The following is a 17,053-nucleotide window of genomic DNA, read 5'->3' on the forward strand; positions in this document are numbered from 1 at the left end:
CCAAGCACCTGATGCCTCCGGAGCTGCAAAATGCTGGAGTCAGCATCAGGAAGTGGCTGTCAAACGAGACGAGAAGATAGCAGGATTGGGTTAGATTTGAGGGCGACCTGCAGTGGCAGAAAGGGAGCAGCTACTGGACCCAGGTGTTCATCGGTGGATGAGGGAAGCGGCTCTGGGCAGAAGAGGCAGGAACACAGCCTCTTAGCAGGGCAAATGTTCTAGATAATAGAGTCATTTTGTCCAAGGCCGGCCTGGTTAGGAATATTTGGAGCTGCACGTGAGAGAGAAAGTTGTAGGGCGGATTCAAATACACCTGGGGGGCGTGGAAGTCACCTGCAAGGTATTGGATGAAGTTTGGGGCTCCATCACACGTCTGAATAAGGCTTCCGTCATTCCCTCCTCCGAGAAGGGGAACGCACGGGGCAATTCAGCAAACGCGGAGGGGAAAAGACCGGCTCCATCACCCAACCCAGCCCAGCTTGCTGGAGGTGGACGTAGCTAAGGGCGCAGGTGGGACTCCGAGCCCCGCACAGGCGCCAGCCGCTCCCGGCATTGAAGTGGGCGAAGCGACACCCTCCGCCCGGTCAAACAAGCGAGGGGGAACCGGGGGGCCGGTCGCCCCTCCCTCCCCCCGCCGGCAGCTCTCGCGGGCTCTGCCCAGTGCCGGGATCGCTGCTCGCTCGCTCGCTCGCTCTGCAGGGGCCGCGCTCCGCCGCCCGCAGCCAGGAGCGGCTCTTCCGCGGACCCCGTTGCTCGGCGCTTGCCTCGCCCCTTCCTTCTCCTCCCCGCCCCTTCTCTCCCCTCCCCCCCGCTGCCAGCCGGAGCGGAGCCCGGGCGGCTCATTGCGGAGTGAAGCTGCAGCCGCGATGGCCACTACCGTGACCTGCACCCGCTTCACCGACGAGTATCAGCTTTACGAGGAAATTGGCAAGTAAGGAGCCGAGGCCGCGGGGTCCGCCCGGGTAAAACGGGGTTCCCTTTCCGAGCTCGACGCAAAACCGCCCCGAGACCGGGCAGGCGGAGGGGCGGGGGAAGGAAAGGCGAGCCCTGGACGCTGCAGCCGAGGAGGGGCGCCTGCAGCCCCCCTCCAGTTTTGCCTGCAGAGCGACCGTCCAGGCCCGGCGCGGCCCGGCAGAAGAGGCGAGGGGGGGGGCCCGCATCCTAGCCGGCGCTGCGCAGCCATGACGCACGTTGCAGAGCTGCGGCCGGCGGACCCGCGCAGCCCCTCGCCGCTCCCTTCGCAAGAGCCGCGCCGCCTCCTGCGGTTTCTCCTGCGCCCTCCGTCGGAGCTGGCGCCGGGGAGAGCGCCGGAGCCGCAGTTCCCTTGCTGCAGTGGCGGCCGCTTTGCCCCCGAGTGGCTCCCAGGCGGGCAGAGCGAGCACGTGGCGGCGGGAGGGGGATGCCCGAGCCGCGAGGGGGGCTGCCAGGCTCTGCGCTCCGGCCCTTCGGCCAAGCGTTGCCGAGGGCGGCGGCGGTGCTACCGCTGCTTGTTGCGCGCCGGAGGTGGGAGGTGGGGAGGGGGACACCGTGGAAGCCCAGCTGCTCCCGCTTGTTGGGCTCCCTCGGCGAAGCGGGGCCGGCTGCCACTCCCTGGCAATGGGGAGGGGGGGGGCAGAGGGGAGCTTCTGGGGGGGGGCTGCCCTGAGGGGGCCGAGGAGGGAAAGCCCCTCGGAGGGAGCGGGCGGGGAGGAGGAAGGGGTTAATCCTTTGCCTTGGGAGCCAGCCGGGCAGGGGAGGGGCTGGGCTCGGGGACCGCCCGGGAGCCGGGCGTATTGCGTAACGCTGGGGAGGGGTCGGGGAGTCCGCCGCTCGCCCATTGGTGGCGCCGCCTTTGCTGCCTTCCGGAGGGACCGGGGAAGTCGCCCCCCCGGCCGAGCCCCCCTCTTGGGGTTTCGGAGAGAGATTCTGCGGGCTTTTTCCGCAACGGGTTTTTTGGGGGGGGGGATTGCCCATTTCGACCCCCCCCGTTCCCCGCCCTAACTTCAAGATCTGCAGTTTGGCTAGAACTGCTCATTAACGGCGGGCGCTCTGCACCTGCTCTGAGGCACGCCGGGCCGGGCCAGGGTAGAGCCGCGTGGCTCCGGGCTGCTGAAACGACCCCAGCCAGGATCCTGTCCTGATCTCTGCCTTGCTCGTTTGGAGTCGAGCCGAACCAGGGTTTGGGGGTCCGGCGCTGGGAGCGGTTTCCCCCAACACGTGGCCGAGGACAGTCCGACCCCTTTAATTGGGGCAGCCGGGTCCCAAAGCAGCTGCTCTCCTCCCTTCTTCCCACACTTGCTCCTTATTGTGGTTCCTCCGCAGCTGGTGATCCCAGCCACCCTGCATGTTGAGCGGGGAGCGAGTGACGGGTAGCCATCACTTTCCCCGGGTCTCCTCTTACACCCCTCTATATTAAGGGCAGCCAAAGGTGGAAGTCCCGTTTGTGGATCTCTTTCCAAGTCAGCTTCTCATGGTCCCCGTAGAAGAGAAGAATTCCCTGCCTGTTCCATTGCACTAAATAGACATTTTTGAAATTCCCAGAGCTGTAAGCAAGCTCTTAGTAGAGCTTTGTGGAAAAAGATCTGCATTACCTCCTCTCCAGCCTATTGGATAGATTTGGGCTTTAAAGCTAGGAGAGAAAAGCTGCTTTCAGGTTTCCTCCTTCACATTAGCCACCCATTTAGACACCACCCCCAGTCATTCTTTTCCCCTTTGGTTGCTGCCTCCACTTCTCCTTCCCCCAGAAATGTGAATTCTCCTAGGGTGGCAAAGTCAGGTTTGTGGCTACCTAAGGCATAAAGCAAATTTCAGAGATTCCAAGGGTGGTTTGGGATGGCTGACCTCTTTGCTGTGCTGAATGAGAGTGTGTGTGTGTTAGTGTGTCTGTGTAAATGTATATTATATAATATACTGTGACAGTCTTAAAAAACAGCTGCTGATATAAAAGCCATGGAAACAGACTAAGCAGTGCTTTTTTGCTGTGAATAATGGCATGGAAAAAGCAGAACAGCAGAGTCTCAACTTGATATATTGTTAATTGTTTATTTAGTTTTTCAAGGGACACCAGAAGCTGTGAAGTTGTGTGTCGACCCCCAACTTGTTTGTTTGGCTTCCCCATTGAGACCTTTAAAAGGGGAGAAATAAAAAAAAAAATGATTTAGCATGTGTAACATGCTTCTCTCTCATCTGTTTCCCCTCTTCCCCATTTAGATTCTGATAGAATTCAGATGGCTGTTGTGTCAGGGTGGAAGGCCAGCAGTAACGTTTCTTGGCTTAGGTGGTGTTGCAAATTGTGGGTTGTGGTCATAAATAACAAGTTTTTAAAAGCTGACAGGCTGTTTTTCCAAGCTCAGCCTCTGTCCAGCACACATGCTTTTCAGCAAAATGAAAGAGGAAGAATTACGATTCTGGATGCAACCCAAATCTGTCTTTTCATATCTCCTTTATAATGCAGCTTCTCTTCTCTTTTTCCTTCTGATGCTAATTTGCATCCATCAGGGTTGTTTTTACCTGATCTAAAAGATTCCTAGAACCAAATCTAAAGCAGAAGAGAGAAAAGGGGTAAAAAAAAAACCCTTGAGATAGGATGCACTTCCTCAAATAAGATCTTTGCCCACTGAGAATTTCCCCCCCCCACCCAGAATTAATTTGTGGCTTTGTGCAATAGAAAACCCCATAGACCTACTGTTACGTAGGTGTATACCTGTGTTATTAGGAGGTGTAATGTTCTTCCTTTACACAGTTGGGTAGTATATGTTACATACATGTTAAGAGGTAGTCCTTTCAGTATTAATTCTGTGTCAGGATTTCTGCACTGGTGGCACGAGTGTTAGATTTATATCATGATTAAGCTCTCTTTTTGGGTGGGAATTGTACGTGTGTAACGTGGCAGGTGTAGCTAAACTTGAACTAGGGAATCCCAGGTTGAATTCCACCAACAGCCAATAGAAATTCATTGGGTGATTTTGAACTACTCTCTCTTTTTCAGCCTAACCTCCTTTTCAGGGTCATTTTGAGGGTAAAAGAGAGATCCTCTTGTAAGCTGATATAAGATTCTGGGGGGAAAGGAGGGGCTATAGATCTTCCCAAATAGTTCAAAAAAGAATTGGGGTGAAAAAATGGATGGAACCAAATGAAAAAACAACATGTGATTAAGTTCAAATTACTGACAGCTAACAGGACTGCTCCCCATACATTTATTTTCTCTTTCCCCCTTCAAAATGATAATTCAGTGTGTTAACTCTTGAAGAGACCTCTAACTAAAGACTGTCTGCAGCCCTGAGTTGACATAAGTCTAACTGTGGAACTACCGTTTCCATGATTGGCTTCATTTCAGGGTCCATGGGCTTATCTTCTGCTGGTCAGGATGCGAATGCTGCCCCACTAACCTTCCCCAGCTTCTAATAGCCAGCCAGAGCTATCCAGATTAGTGAGTTGCAGGTTAGTCAGTTAGAGCAAACTCTGAGAACAGATGTGAAACATCTTGGATCACTGGGTCCACCTTTTCCACCCTGTACGTTCTAAATGTTTTGGACTTCACCTTGCTTGTCATTGTCCCCAAAGTGCTTTTTCAAAAGGCAACTGGACTTTCTTTGTTTTTTCCTTGAAGATGTTCTTCTCTGGGAACTGAAGAAGCTTCTAGGATGAGAAGTGAAACATCTTCAAAGAAAAACCAAGCAAGTCCAGTTGCCTTTTGAAAAAGCATTTTTGAGACAACCATGACCTGGATGACTGAGAATCTCCATTGACACTTGCCTGTCATTCTTAGCCAGGTTGGCTGAGGGAATGATGGGCTTTGGAGTCCAATTCTTCTGAAAAATCTCAAGAACATTGGATCAGGAGATACATTGATGTAGTGGTAGACTACAGCCCCCTTTATGAAAAATGTAGCACAATATCCTCATGTTAGAACATGTGAGCTTTTCTCCTTTGTCCTAAAATCAACCTTATTCTCCTTGATTATTTTAATATAACTGTCCTGGTTTCTTAGCTAGGTCGTCGTCTTCTTCTTTTTTTTTTTTTTGGAGTGATGGTAGTTGCAATTCTAGTCAGTCAGTGATTACTAAATGCAACAGCTCAGGTGGATTTCTCCAGAAGCCTTTCATTCCCAAAGATCATCCTTTTTTTTTAACACAGCAGAAAGTAGAGTTTGTTTGTAGCTTCCCAACAATGGGCAATGATGCTTTTACGTAATGTTAGGACTTGGATTAAATGGTTTTATGAGATTCTCCTGTGCATCAGAGGAAGAGATGCTGTTATGTTGATAATGTTATGTTGATGTGATAAAATGAGATCTCTAGTGATCATCTTATCCATCCATCCTCGGACTATTGCTGCTGGATGGGATTGTCCGGTCTTCTCTAAATCAGGGGTCCCCAACCCCTGGTTCGTGGAACAGCACTGGGCCACGCAAACAAGCGAATTCCTGTCCACATGATGCAGGCAGCACACGAAACCACGCCCCCTCCGGTCCGCGGAAAAACCTCTCCGCAGAACCAGTCCCTGGTGCCCAAAGGTTGGGGGCTGCTGATCTAAATGGCTGTTTGTTCTTGAGCCCAGCTGGGATTTGAAATTTGACAGCAGGGCTGTTCTTGAGACATTTGGTTCCGGGAGGTGAAGATGTTGTTCTTGCTGTCACAATTCCTGGGGCTGATCCTGCCATAAGACAGAGTGAGGTCATGGGCCCAGGAAGCAATTGTGGAGTACAGGAAGCTGATAATGTTCTCTGTGTTACACTATAGTACAGATTGTCCTCAAACTACAACCGTTCATTTAGCGAATGTTCGAAGTTATAACGGCCTTGAAAAAAGAGACTTATGACTGTTCCTCTCACTTAGGACGGTCGCAGCATCTCCATGGTCGTGTGATCAAAATTTGGGCACCTGGCCACAGATATGTATTTATGAAAAAATTGCAGCATCCTGGGCTCATGTAAATCGCTGTTTGTGACCTTTCCAGCCAGCTTCCGACAAAGAAACTAGTCAGAGTAGCTTAATGACTGCAGTGATTCACTTAATAACTTCAGTTACTCACTTAACCATCATTCCAAAAACATCAGGCCTTAACCAACCCCTTGCTTAGCAACGCAAGTCAAGGACTACCTATATAGTGTTAGCCCTGAACTAAGTTGCTTCCCAACAGTGCAGTGAAAGATCCGGTTCCTTAGACAGCAATGGCCTTTCTCTTCCAGCTGTTCCATATGGAAGGTCATCTAAGTAAAGTTTTGTAGGCTTCCGTTCCCAATTATTGTCAATACTTGGACCATGGGGCAACCTAAGTTAAACCATTTGGATGTCTGCTAAATCTAACAGAAGTAACCTATAAACTTCCGTAACTCAATGATTATTGATAAAAGTTCTTCACAGGCTGCCAAACTTTAGCTGGATTTTCCTGTTGTCCCTGCCCTGTTCCCCATCAAATCTAAGCAGAGTTGGTACTTATTTAAGAGAACCTCAGGAACCCCAGGGCTAAAACTGGTAAACTAGTCCCCGTGTTTCTCATCTCAGCAACTTTTAAAAAGCGTGGCTTTCAATTCCCAGAATTCTGGGACTTGAAGTCCGCACATCTTAAAAGTTGTTGACATTGAGAAACATTGAGTTAGTCCAAAAGATAGCCGAAGGTGGCTGTGGCAAAGCCTTTCTGTATGACTGTTAAAATCTACGTGGATTTATCCATGAAGTCACCAGGAGTTGAATTTTATTTGAGAGAGTCTTTCTTGGTATCCACAAAGAAGAAAGCAAGAAGTAGAATTTAGAATCTTGGTTGCTATGAATTTACTAGATGAAGAAGGATAGCTCAGAGAAATTGCTTTTATTGTTATGTATATATCACAGAATTTATTAGCATTCCATACTGCAACTGAAGAATATCTTTTTTGGAAATGATAGGTTCCCTTTCCCTTATGCTATCATTTTTAAAAAGGCATGCTTACAAGCGAATATTATTGAATGCACGTCCAGATCAGTTAGTCTAGAAGAGTATATATTGCATATATTGTAAAGATGGACTTTGTTCCCATGTAAGGGTGGTGAGATAATGCATTCATTGCATCCATTGCATCCTTGAAGAATGTAGTTTGAAGATGGTTGGCTTATTTAACTCTATCTATGCCATCATCATGGAAGCTAAAACTGGCTTATTTTCAAATATATGGAGAACATCTCCAACCCCCATTTATAAACAAGATGAAATGCATTAGATTTGTCTCTCTTAAGAGACGAGGAATATATTAAAATACAAGCTGGCTGTAGTGTGAAGAATGAGACATGCCCACAGTTGGTAAGAGAACTGAGTAAGATCTACAAGCTGTAAATGAGGGTCTCCTAAAAAAATATATCAAAGAGTAATGATGACATACTTCTATGTAACGTGATTTCATTTTTTTTAATATTCCTCATGAATGATACTTCTTTTTTTTTTTTTTTTTTTTTTACATTTATACCCCGCCCTTCTCCGAAGACTCAGGGCGGCTTACAATGTATAGGGCAATAGTCTCATTCTATTTGTATATATTTACAAAGTCAACTTATTGCCCCCCCAACAATCTGGGTCCTCATTTTACCTACCTTATAAAGGATGGAAGGCTGAGTCAGCCTTGGGCCGGGCTCGAACCTGCAGTAATTGCAGGCTTTGTGTTCTTAATAACAGGCCTTACCAGGCAGAGCTAAACCGGCCCTGTTTAACTGGGTTGGGCCAAGCTCAATCCATGAGAGGTCTCTCCCAAGTTTGGAAGAGAGAGTTGAAAAGGCTTACTTTATAAAGCCACTCACCTCATTCTCAGGTAGTTTGAAGAATCAAAGTTGGAATTTGGAGCAGACTCACACGGTTGGAGTCAGCTTTTTAGAAGTTTTAATCCTGGGTTAACAAGAGGTCAGAGGAATAAGCTTTGGGTGCTAGAACCTCAGTCAAGACTCTGGCAGATTTATTTTGGGTTGTTTGCAATTTCTAGATTGTATTAGGAGCTATTCACACTATAGAGTTCACTTTAATATATGTAAGTTAGGGCAGTGAAGGCCAATAGTGTCATATCCGAGGGAGGTGATAAAACAGGACATGGCAATAGTTGCTTTTGTTACTTTTCATTCCTTGTCATAGGATGTAAATAACGTTAAATGCACAAGGAGGATGCAGTTTTTGTTGATTGTGCGCAATTGGTTGACAGCAACAATACACAGATAGCCCTCAACTTACAACAATTTATTTAGTGACCGTTTCAAAGATTCAACAACACTAAAAAAAGTGATTTATATCTGTTTCTCATACTTATGACCATTGCAGCAGCCTCATGGTCACATGAACGCTTGGCAACTGACTCATATTTATGACGGTTGCAGTGTCCTGGTGATCGCCTTTGTGACAAGTCAACGGGGAATCCAGATTCATTTAACAGCCATGTTACTAACTTAACAACTGCAGTGATTCACTTAACAACTGTGGCAGGAAAGGTGGGTAAATGGGGCAAAATTCACTTAACAAATGTCTTGCTTAGCAATGGAAATTTTGGGCTCAATCGTGGTCGTAAGTCAAGGACTACCTGTGTTCAGTTGCAATGTATTTCTGTTGCCTTGGGATTATTATTGGACTTGGTGCTTTCCATGATTGGATGATGCAGGATAGTAACTTTAGAGATCTCATGGTGATCCCAGGAATTCCCCCATCCATTTAGTCCCAGTGGGATATGAAAATTGTCTTCTGTGTGAGTTGGATGCCTATCAGGATCTCTTAAGCATTGTGACAAAAAAAGGAAGATTGACTTGTTGACAGTTTGGTTTCAATAATGTTTGTTACCCAAGCCACAGTGACTTTACACATAACACAAAATCCTACAATTTATGTATCACGGTGTCTGGGTTCACAAATCTAAACCACAGTATGGCTTAGCCACAATCAGTGTTCACCCTGGCAAAGTTTATTTTTACTTCATTATATAGTTTTGGTTGATCTCCCAGATGTTAGCTTTAGCTGTTGTTGCCTTTGAAACACAGGAAATGTGTTCACGTAACACACACATCCACGCTTAACCTACTCAGAGTACTCACTTAACTCAACTTGGGAGTTCTGATTGCACCCTGAGCCATAAATTAGTAAAGTAAGAAACAACATGTTCCATTGAAACATGGTTGGCAGTTTGTGGTTGAACATTTCTTGGTCCACCATGCGAAGTACCATGTGTACTGGGGGCTGCCTTTGATGTGTAAAAGCCACATTATGCTACAGTATATTAAGAGAGCTCTTGCTTTAAATCACGTGCCTAGGATTATATGTATAAATCTAATACAAAATATGTAGCTGTTGGTGGATGCTGTCAATCATCCTTTGCAAGCCCAACAACATGGTAACCATCTGTGTGCTGTACATTCTGCCTGATTTATGTAGGGTGTCATTTCAGTCTTCTCTCCCTTTCTCTCCCTCCCTCCCTCCCTCTCTCTCTCCCCCCCCCCCCAAATCTTTTGGGCTAATCTAATTAACAAGGAAGCTGAATGAAGTGTGAAAGCCTGAGAAAACAGGACAGATTGGGTCTATCTTGCAGAATGTGGTTATTTTCCCCTATTCTGGTAGGGGTGTGAGTGGAAAGCTTTGCTGGAATCTGTTTGCTTCAAGGGCCGTTCAAATTAGTTCATGCTCGGATGTAATGCAGTGAAGAAATTTACTGACAACCTGATGAAGGGCCCAGGCAGCTAGCGGTCATGTATTTCGTGAGAAATAACTGCATTGAAAGTTGGTTAGAACTGAGCAAGAAATTGAAGGAAGGGGGAAAAAAGCCAAAATCAGAGGTTAATAGGAAATAAGGAATATGAAGTGTGGAGAGAGAATCTAGTATCTGAGACTGGAGAAACAAAAAGGAAAAAAAGGGGGGAAAAAGGGGGAAAAAAAGAGAAGATAGGAGGGAGGAAAATGCTAGTTTCTATCTTAATGCATGAACAGATGGAAACTGACGCTAAAGGAAATAGCCTCTTTCACCCCCGTTCTTAACAGTGAGGATAATTAACTATTAAAACCTTCTTTAACAGTGTAATGCATTTAGAGGTGTTTTTTTAAGCAAATACTGAAATTAAAAATGCTCATTGGGAAATGAGGAAATGGACTTGAATAAAGATGTTTGGGATTGCTGTACTTACTTTTCAGAGAAACGGGGATTAACGGTGTGGCCTGTATAGATGATAGCCAAGTTCATCCTTTAAGGCAGGGATCTCCAACCTTGGCAACTTTAAGACTTGTGGACTTCAACTCCCAGAATTCCTCAGCCAGCTTTGCTTTTGCTGGCTGAGGAACTCTGGGAGTTGAAGTCCACAAGACTTAAAGTTGCCAAGGTTGGGGACCTCTGCTTTAAGGAGAGGCCACCTCCTTGGTATATATCATTGACCAGTAGAGTTTCTGGTGCTTCAGAATCTAGGGACAAAAGAGCCTCGACTTACAACAACAATTGAGCCCAAAATTTCTGTTGCTAAGCGAGATAATTCTGTGGCTTTACAACCTTTCTTGCCACTGTTGTTAAGTGAATCACTGCAATGGTTAAGTTAGTAACACGGTTAAGTGAATCGGGCTCCCCCTTTGACTTTGCTTGTCAGAAGGTCCTTAAAAAATAATCACATGACCCCTGGAACACTGCAACCATCATAAATATGAGTCACTTGCTAAGCATCCGAATTTTGATCACATGACCACAGGGGCTGCTGCAACACATGAGTGTTGTGAAACTCTCTGAAAAACTCAAAAGGCACTTTGTTCAGTGCCGTTATAACTTTGAATGGTCACTAAATGAACTGTGGTAAGTCAAGGACTACCTGTAATGTGAATCATCTCTACCATAAGAACCTAGAAAGCTCCTGTCAAAATAGAAAATAAGCGGGATTTGCACACATTCTAAGCCAGGGGTCTCCAACCTTGGCAACTTTAAGACTTGTGGACTTCACCTCCCAGAATTCCTCAGCCAGCAAAGCTGGCTGTGGAACTCTGGGAGTTGAAGTCCACAAGACTTAAAGTTGCCAAGGTTGGAGACCTCTGCTTTAAGGAGAGGCCACCTCCTTGGTATATATCATTGACCAGTAGAGTTTCTGGTGCTTCAGAATCTAGGGACAAAAGAGCCTCGACTTACAACAACAATTGAGCCCAAAATTTCTGTTGCTAAGCGAGATAATTCTGTGGCTTTACAACCTTTCTTGCCACTGTTGTTAAGTGAATCACTGCAATGGTTAAGTTAGTAACACGGTTAAGTGAATCGGGCTCCCCCTTTGACTTTGCTTGTCAGAAGGTCCTTAAAAAATAATCACATGACCCCTGGAACACTGCAACCATCATAAATATGAGTCACTTGCTAAGCATCCGAATTTTGATCACATGACCACAGGGGCTGCTGCAACACATGAGTGTTGTGAAACTCTCTGAAAAACTCAAAAGTCACTTTTTTCAGTGCCGTTCTAACTTTGAACGGTCACTAAATGAACTGTGGTAAGTCAAGGACTACCTGTAATGTGAATCATCTCTACCATAAGAACCTAGAAAGCTCCTGTCAAAATAGAAAATAAGCGGGATTTGCACACATTCTAAGCCAGGGGTCTCCAACCTTGGCAACTTTAAGACTTGTGGACTTCACCTCCCAGAATTCCTCAGCCAGCAAAGCTGGCTGTGGAACTCTGGGAGGTAAAGTCCACAAGTCTTAAAGTTGCCAAGGTAGGAGACCCCTGTTCTAAGCTATGGGTTTGTAATTGGAGGAACCACATCCCAGTATACATCATGGGCCATTAAGAGATAATGAACGTTCCCCTTTTAGTATACCTTTAAGGGAGCCATCCTCTTTGGCTCTTCCCTTGGAATTTAGCCCACTTTGCATAGCGGTGCATATCGGTGCTCCTTTCTGTGAAGTCGTATGTTAATTGAAGATTTTGTTCTAAGAGAAATGGAGGCCTCTGTGGTATAGGATGCTTTTGATGAGCAGGACAATGGGAATAACATGGGTGTCTCTGTCTATATGTGCGCACCCATTTTGATGTCTCTGTATTTTATTAATGGTTTGGGATGTGCTTCCAAAGAATAAAAAGAATGGAGATATATTCCACAAATCATTCAAGTCAGAATAGCAACTGAAATGTGAGCTGTGGCAGTTTTGCCTGCTCTGGCAAGGTTGGGTTTTATCATTACAGGTAATCCTCGACTTGCGACCACCATTGAGTCCAAAATTTATGTTGTTAAGTGAGACATTTATTAAGCGGGTTTGCCCCATTTTATGACCTTTCTTGCCACAGTTGTTAAGTGAATCACTGCAGTTGATAAATTAGTAACCCGATCGTTAGGTAAATCTGGCTTCCCCATTGACTTTGCTTGTCAAAAGATTGCAAAAGGCCTTGGGACATAGCAACGGTCATAAGTATGAACCAGTTGCCAAGCATCTGAATTTTGATGTCATGGGGATGCTTCAGAGGTTGTAACTGAAAAATGGTCACAAGTCACTTTTTTCAGTGCCATTGTAACTTTGAACGGTCGCTAAATGAATGGTTGTAAGTCAAGGACTACTTATATTACCATAATGTTGTTTTTTATTTACTTCGAGAAAAAAAAAGAATCTCTTGCCCTCCCCCTCCTTCCTCCTCTTAAAGTAATCCAATGCAAAATTTATTTATTTATTTATTATTTATTTTATTAGATTTTTATACCGCCCTTCTCCCGAAGGACTCAGGGCGGTGTACAGCCAAATAAAACCCACAATATACACATTAAAACAAGATTAAAACCGAACATATTACAGAGTCGGCCAGAATTTAAAACAATTTAAAACCCTAAAATATAAATAGCTCCAATTTTTAAGCCAGTCCCGCTTGTATAAATAGGTGCGTTTTCAGCTCACGGCGAAAATGTAAGTCTCTTCCTTGAAGGTCACTATGGTCTAGACTCTAGTGTGGGTTGGTGGATGAGTGATTTCAACTTCCCAACCTTGAGCTGAGACAGCGTGACAGTTCCAAAGTCATCAGCTTCTAAGAGAGAATTACAACCCAAATCATCATGCTATTAGTCCAGCACCTTAATCAGAACACCACATTGGTTCCCAACCCCACTTTACTTACTTAAAATAGTACAGAATAGCTCACTGCAAACTCAGTGCCAAGTAAAACTACCCCAAGACCAGTGGTGAAATCTGAACCGGTTTACTACCAGTTCACTGGCTGTGCATGCACACCGCGTGCTGAACGGAAGCTGCGCGCATGCATATGCACAGTATGCACCAAACATGAACTGCACATGCACCCATACACAGCGCATACCAAAAGGAGGCTTGGGAAGGTAAGTAGAACAGTGCGGGGGGGGGTGATCAGTAGTGGCGCCAGATCGTGGGAACCTTTTAAAAAACTTTTAAAAACATTTTTTACTAGGTAGTAAAAAAAATGCTTTAAAAAAGTTTTTTAAAAAAGACTTCGACGATTGCGTGGCACAGCTGTGACCATTGGAGCCTTTTTTTTTTACTTTTTAAAGCATTTTTTTACTACCTATTCACCAGAACCGGTAGTACAAAAATGCCTAAAAAGTAAAAAAAAAAAAGTTCCGCCAATCAACTGAGCGATGCACGATCGTTGGAATTTTTTTTTTTTACTACCGGTTCAGGCAAACTGGCTCAAACCAGTAGCATTTCACCCCTGACTAAGACCCTTAACCTGGCAGGATGGGCTATGCCTGTGGCTACGGACAATCATGTCACGTTTATTAGTAGTCATGACTATGTCTAATGGTTAGGTCTATATAAACACACTTCCATTTAATAGCAACAGTCTTAATATCTTTGGGAAATAGTGTAAAAGAAGATCATGAAGCTTGAGAGCCAGATGTTGCCTTGCAGAATCTGAGTTAGTTTATGAGATAAGTATTTGGGAGACTGCAAAAAGATTTCCCTGGTGTCCAGACAGAGGCAGCGCTGTTCACTGCCCAAATTTGGGGACAAAAATGTCAAAGAACATTATGGTTTAACTGAAAAGCTAAGTAAGCCAAGTTCCACATTGGGATCTTAATCTTTAGCCAGTGGTTTAACTGCTGCATTGCCCTGTTTTTGTAGTCACAATCTTCTTAACGGGCCGTGGTGACCTAACAGTTAAGTTGCTGGGCTTGTCGACAGAAAGGTCGGCAGTTTGAGACCCAAGTACAGGTGGTCATTGACTTACAACAGTTTGTTTAGTGACTGTTCGAAGTTACAACGGTATTGAAAAAAGTGACTTACGACTATTTTTCACACTTACAACCATTGCAACATCCATTGTCACTTGATCAAAATTAAAATATTTGGCAACTGGCTCATATTTATGATGGTTGGAATTTCCCGGCATCATGTGATCAAATTTTGGGACCTTCTGACAAGCAAAGTCAATGAGGAAGCCTGGTTCACTTAACATCCATGTTACTGACTTAACTGCATTCACTTAACAACTGTGGCTACAAAGGAAATTAAAATGGAACAAAGCCCGCTTAGCAATAGCACTTAGACTTATATACCACTCCATTGTGCTTCACAGTTTACAGAGTCAGCATATTTGCCCCCAACAATCTGGGTCCTCATTTTACCCACCTCAAAAGGCTGAGCCAATCGTGAGCCGGTGAAAATCGAACTCCTGGTAGAGAGTGGTGAGTTAGCCTGCAATACTGCATTCTAACCACTGCACCGCCATGGATCTTGACTTAACTGTCTCGCTTAGTATCAATAATTTTGGATTCAACTGAGGTTATAAGTCAAGGACTACCTGTAGCACGTGATGGAGTGAGCTTCCCTTCGTGCCTCAGCTCCTGCCATTGTTCCTGCCCCAGCTTCTGCCAGCCTAGCTGTTTGAACGCATACAAATGCAAGTAAATAAATAGGTACCATTTTAATGTTAAGGTATCGGCATTCCGGTATCTTGCCATTTGCTGGCCATGTGACTACTGAAACGTTTTCAAACAACGCTGGCTCCCTCCCTCTGCTAGGAAACTGAGATGAGAGCGTTCCCTAGAGTAGGGGTCTCCAGTCTTGGTCCCTTTAAGATTTGTGGACTTCAATTCCCAGAGTCCCTCAGCCAGCAAAGAAACACTTGGAACACACTGCCTGACTCTGTGGTCTCTTCTTAAACTTCCAAAAGCTTTAACCAAAAACTGTCTACCATTGACCTCACCCCATTCCTATGAGGACTATAAGGGGCGTGCATAAGAGCACAAAAGTGCCTACCGTTCCTGTCCTAATGTTTCCTTTCATTATATCAAATTAATACAATTATTACATACTTTTGCTCATATATATGCTTATGTGATTATTTTGCTGATTTATGTTGATGCTTGTGTATGCTGTTGTGACAAAATAAAATCAATAAATAAAATAAAGTCTTAAAGGGACCAAAGTTGGAGACCCCTGCCTTAGAGTCAGACACAACAGGCTGAATTTAGGCAAGTCGCTTCAATAGGTCAGTGAAAGATCCAGCAGCTGCATTCACACAGTCTACGCAATTTTGTACATCAGTTGCTGATGATTCCAATTTGAGGCAAATCCAGACAATGAGTTAATTTAGGATTGCCCTTAAACGGGTGGTGAACGGGGTATTCTTTAGCTTACAAATGCCTGGATCCATGAGTCATTAATAAAGGAAGTCCAGATGTAAAGGTTTTAATGTTTTGAGTCTTCTGGCTCATGCTGACCTTGTACACTTCATTTGAAACCACTGTCATCATTTCCTGAGAAAACAAGTTGCACCACATCATTCAACGGTGAGGGACGTAGGCTAAATTAAATGACAAATAACAAGCATATACGCACCATATATTTATAGAGCTTTCCGTAAATATGGAATACTCTCCTCCCCCTAGAAGTATGCGAAGCCCCCACCTTGCTGCAGTTTCATAAACATGCGGCAGCTGTTTTATTCCAATATACTTCCACTCGCAGCTGTCTGACTATGGGCATCTATCTTGGGGTTTATTTTTGCTCTTGTTTCGTGGTTAGTTTTTGGTTTTATATTTATTACTCTGTTTTTCTTTTTGCTTTGACTTCTAATCTGCCCAGGATCCTTTGGGATCGGGGTGGGTTTATAAGTATTGTTAATAAGCAAATAAAACTAAGGGGTAAAACCATCCTTCGCGAAAGAAAGTGGCTTCCCCTCCCCACTTCTAAATAAACAATAGGGGGCTATAAAGAAAAAGTGGTAGCGGCTCCTTTAGTGCTTTAAATGTTGATTCTGCTGTCAACTTAAGGCCCTGTCTTACCTCTCTCTATCCCAGCTTTGATGTTGCAAGAATAAGGCAGTAGACAGGGTTGTTATAAGGATTACAGCTAGATTGTGCATTGGACAAAATGTTGTACAGTAAACACTCCAAAATGCTACGTAAGGGTTATTGTTGTTAAAGAAATCTCCGGCTGAATTACAATTCCTAGCAGCTCAGCTAGCTTGACCAATCACAAGAGAAGTCAGACAATGTAGCTCAGCAACATCTCAGGTTGCATCACTGAACAGCCTCTCAGGATGCTACAGGTCTCCCACTGGCTGCTCCTCCGGTCACCGGCTCGCGCATGCGCACCGGCCATCTAGTCTTCCGGTTTCTGGCATGCATGCACGCGTGAAGACCAGCTGGCCGGTGTGCATACACATGCATGCCAGAAACTGGAAAACCAGTTTCTTTTTGCATGTGTGCACCACAAACCGGAAGGGCAGCCGTCCGGCGTGCACATGCGAACCAGGCCGCTGCTCTTCCGGTTTTTGGCATGTGGGCATGCATGCGTGCTCCTGTTTCAGCTCTCGGTGCCAAAAAGGTTCACCAACACTGCTGTACCATTTCAGACTAATGGTTGCCCTGTCTCTTCTTAAAAACTTCCAGTGTTGGAACATTCACAACTTCCGGAGGCAAGCTGTTCCACTGGTTAATTGTTCTAACTGTCAGGAAATTTCTCCTTAGTACTAAGGTGCTTCTCTCCTTGATTAGTTTTCATCCATTGCTGCTTCTTCTACCCTCTTTGGGTGCTTTGGAGAATAACCAGACTTTTCTGGGATAGGAGTGATGGACTTTCGATCAAGTGCCCATCTTCTCTTGATGTGAATTGTGTCAGCTGCATGACACATGGCTTTCTCTACAAGTAGTC

The 17,053-nt window shown here is 45.1% G+C and overlaps 1 protein-coding gene across 17 annotated transcripts in view; it reads left to right on the top strand.

Moving 5' to 3' along the window:
* Positions 1–708: 708 nt before the first annotated feature.
* Positions 709–17,053, top strand: part of CAMK2B (calcium/calmodulin dependent protein kinase II beta) — a 214,786-nt gene continuing 198,441 nt past the window's right edge. For all 17 annotated transcript variants that reach the window (XM_058194307.1, XM_058194325.1, XM_058194310.1 and 14 more), the window contains exon 1: positions 709–931. In XM_058194307.1, the coding sequence (XP_058050290.1) occupies positions 867–931 (65 nt within the window). In that variant the 5' untranslated portion in view covers positions 709–866. The remainder of the gene's footprint in view (positions 932–17,053) is intronic.

Source organism: Ahaetulla prasina, chromosome 9 (assembly GCF_028640845.1).
Source record: "Ahaetulla prasina isolate Xishuangbanna chromosome 9, ASM2864084v1, whole genome shotgun sequence".
Taxonomy (NCBI): domain Eukaryota; kingdom Metazoa; phylum Chordata; class Lepidosauria; order Squamata; family Colubridae; genus Ahaetulla; species Ahaetulla prasina.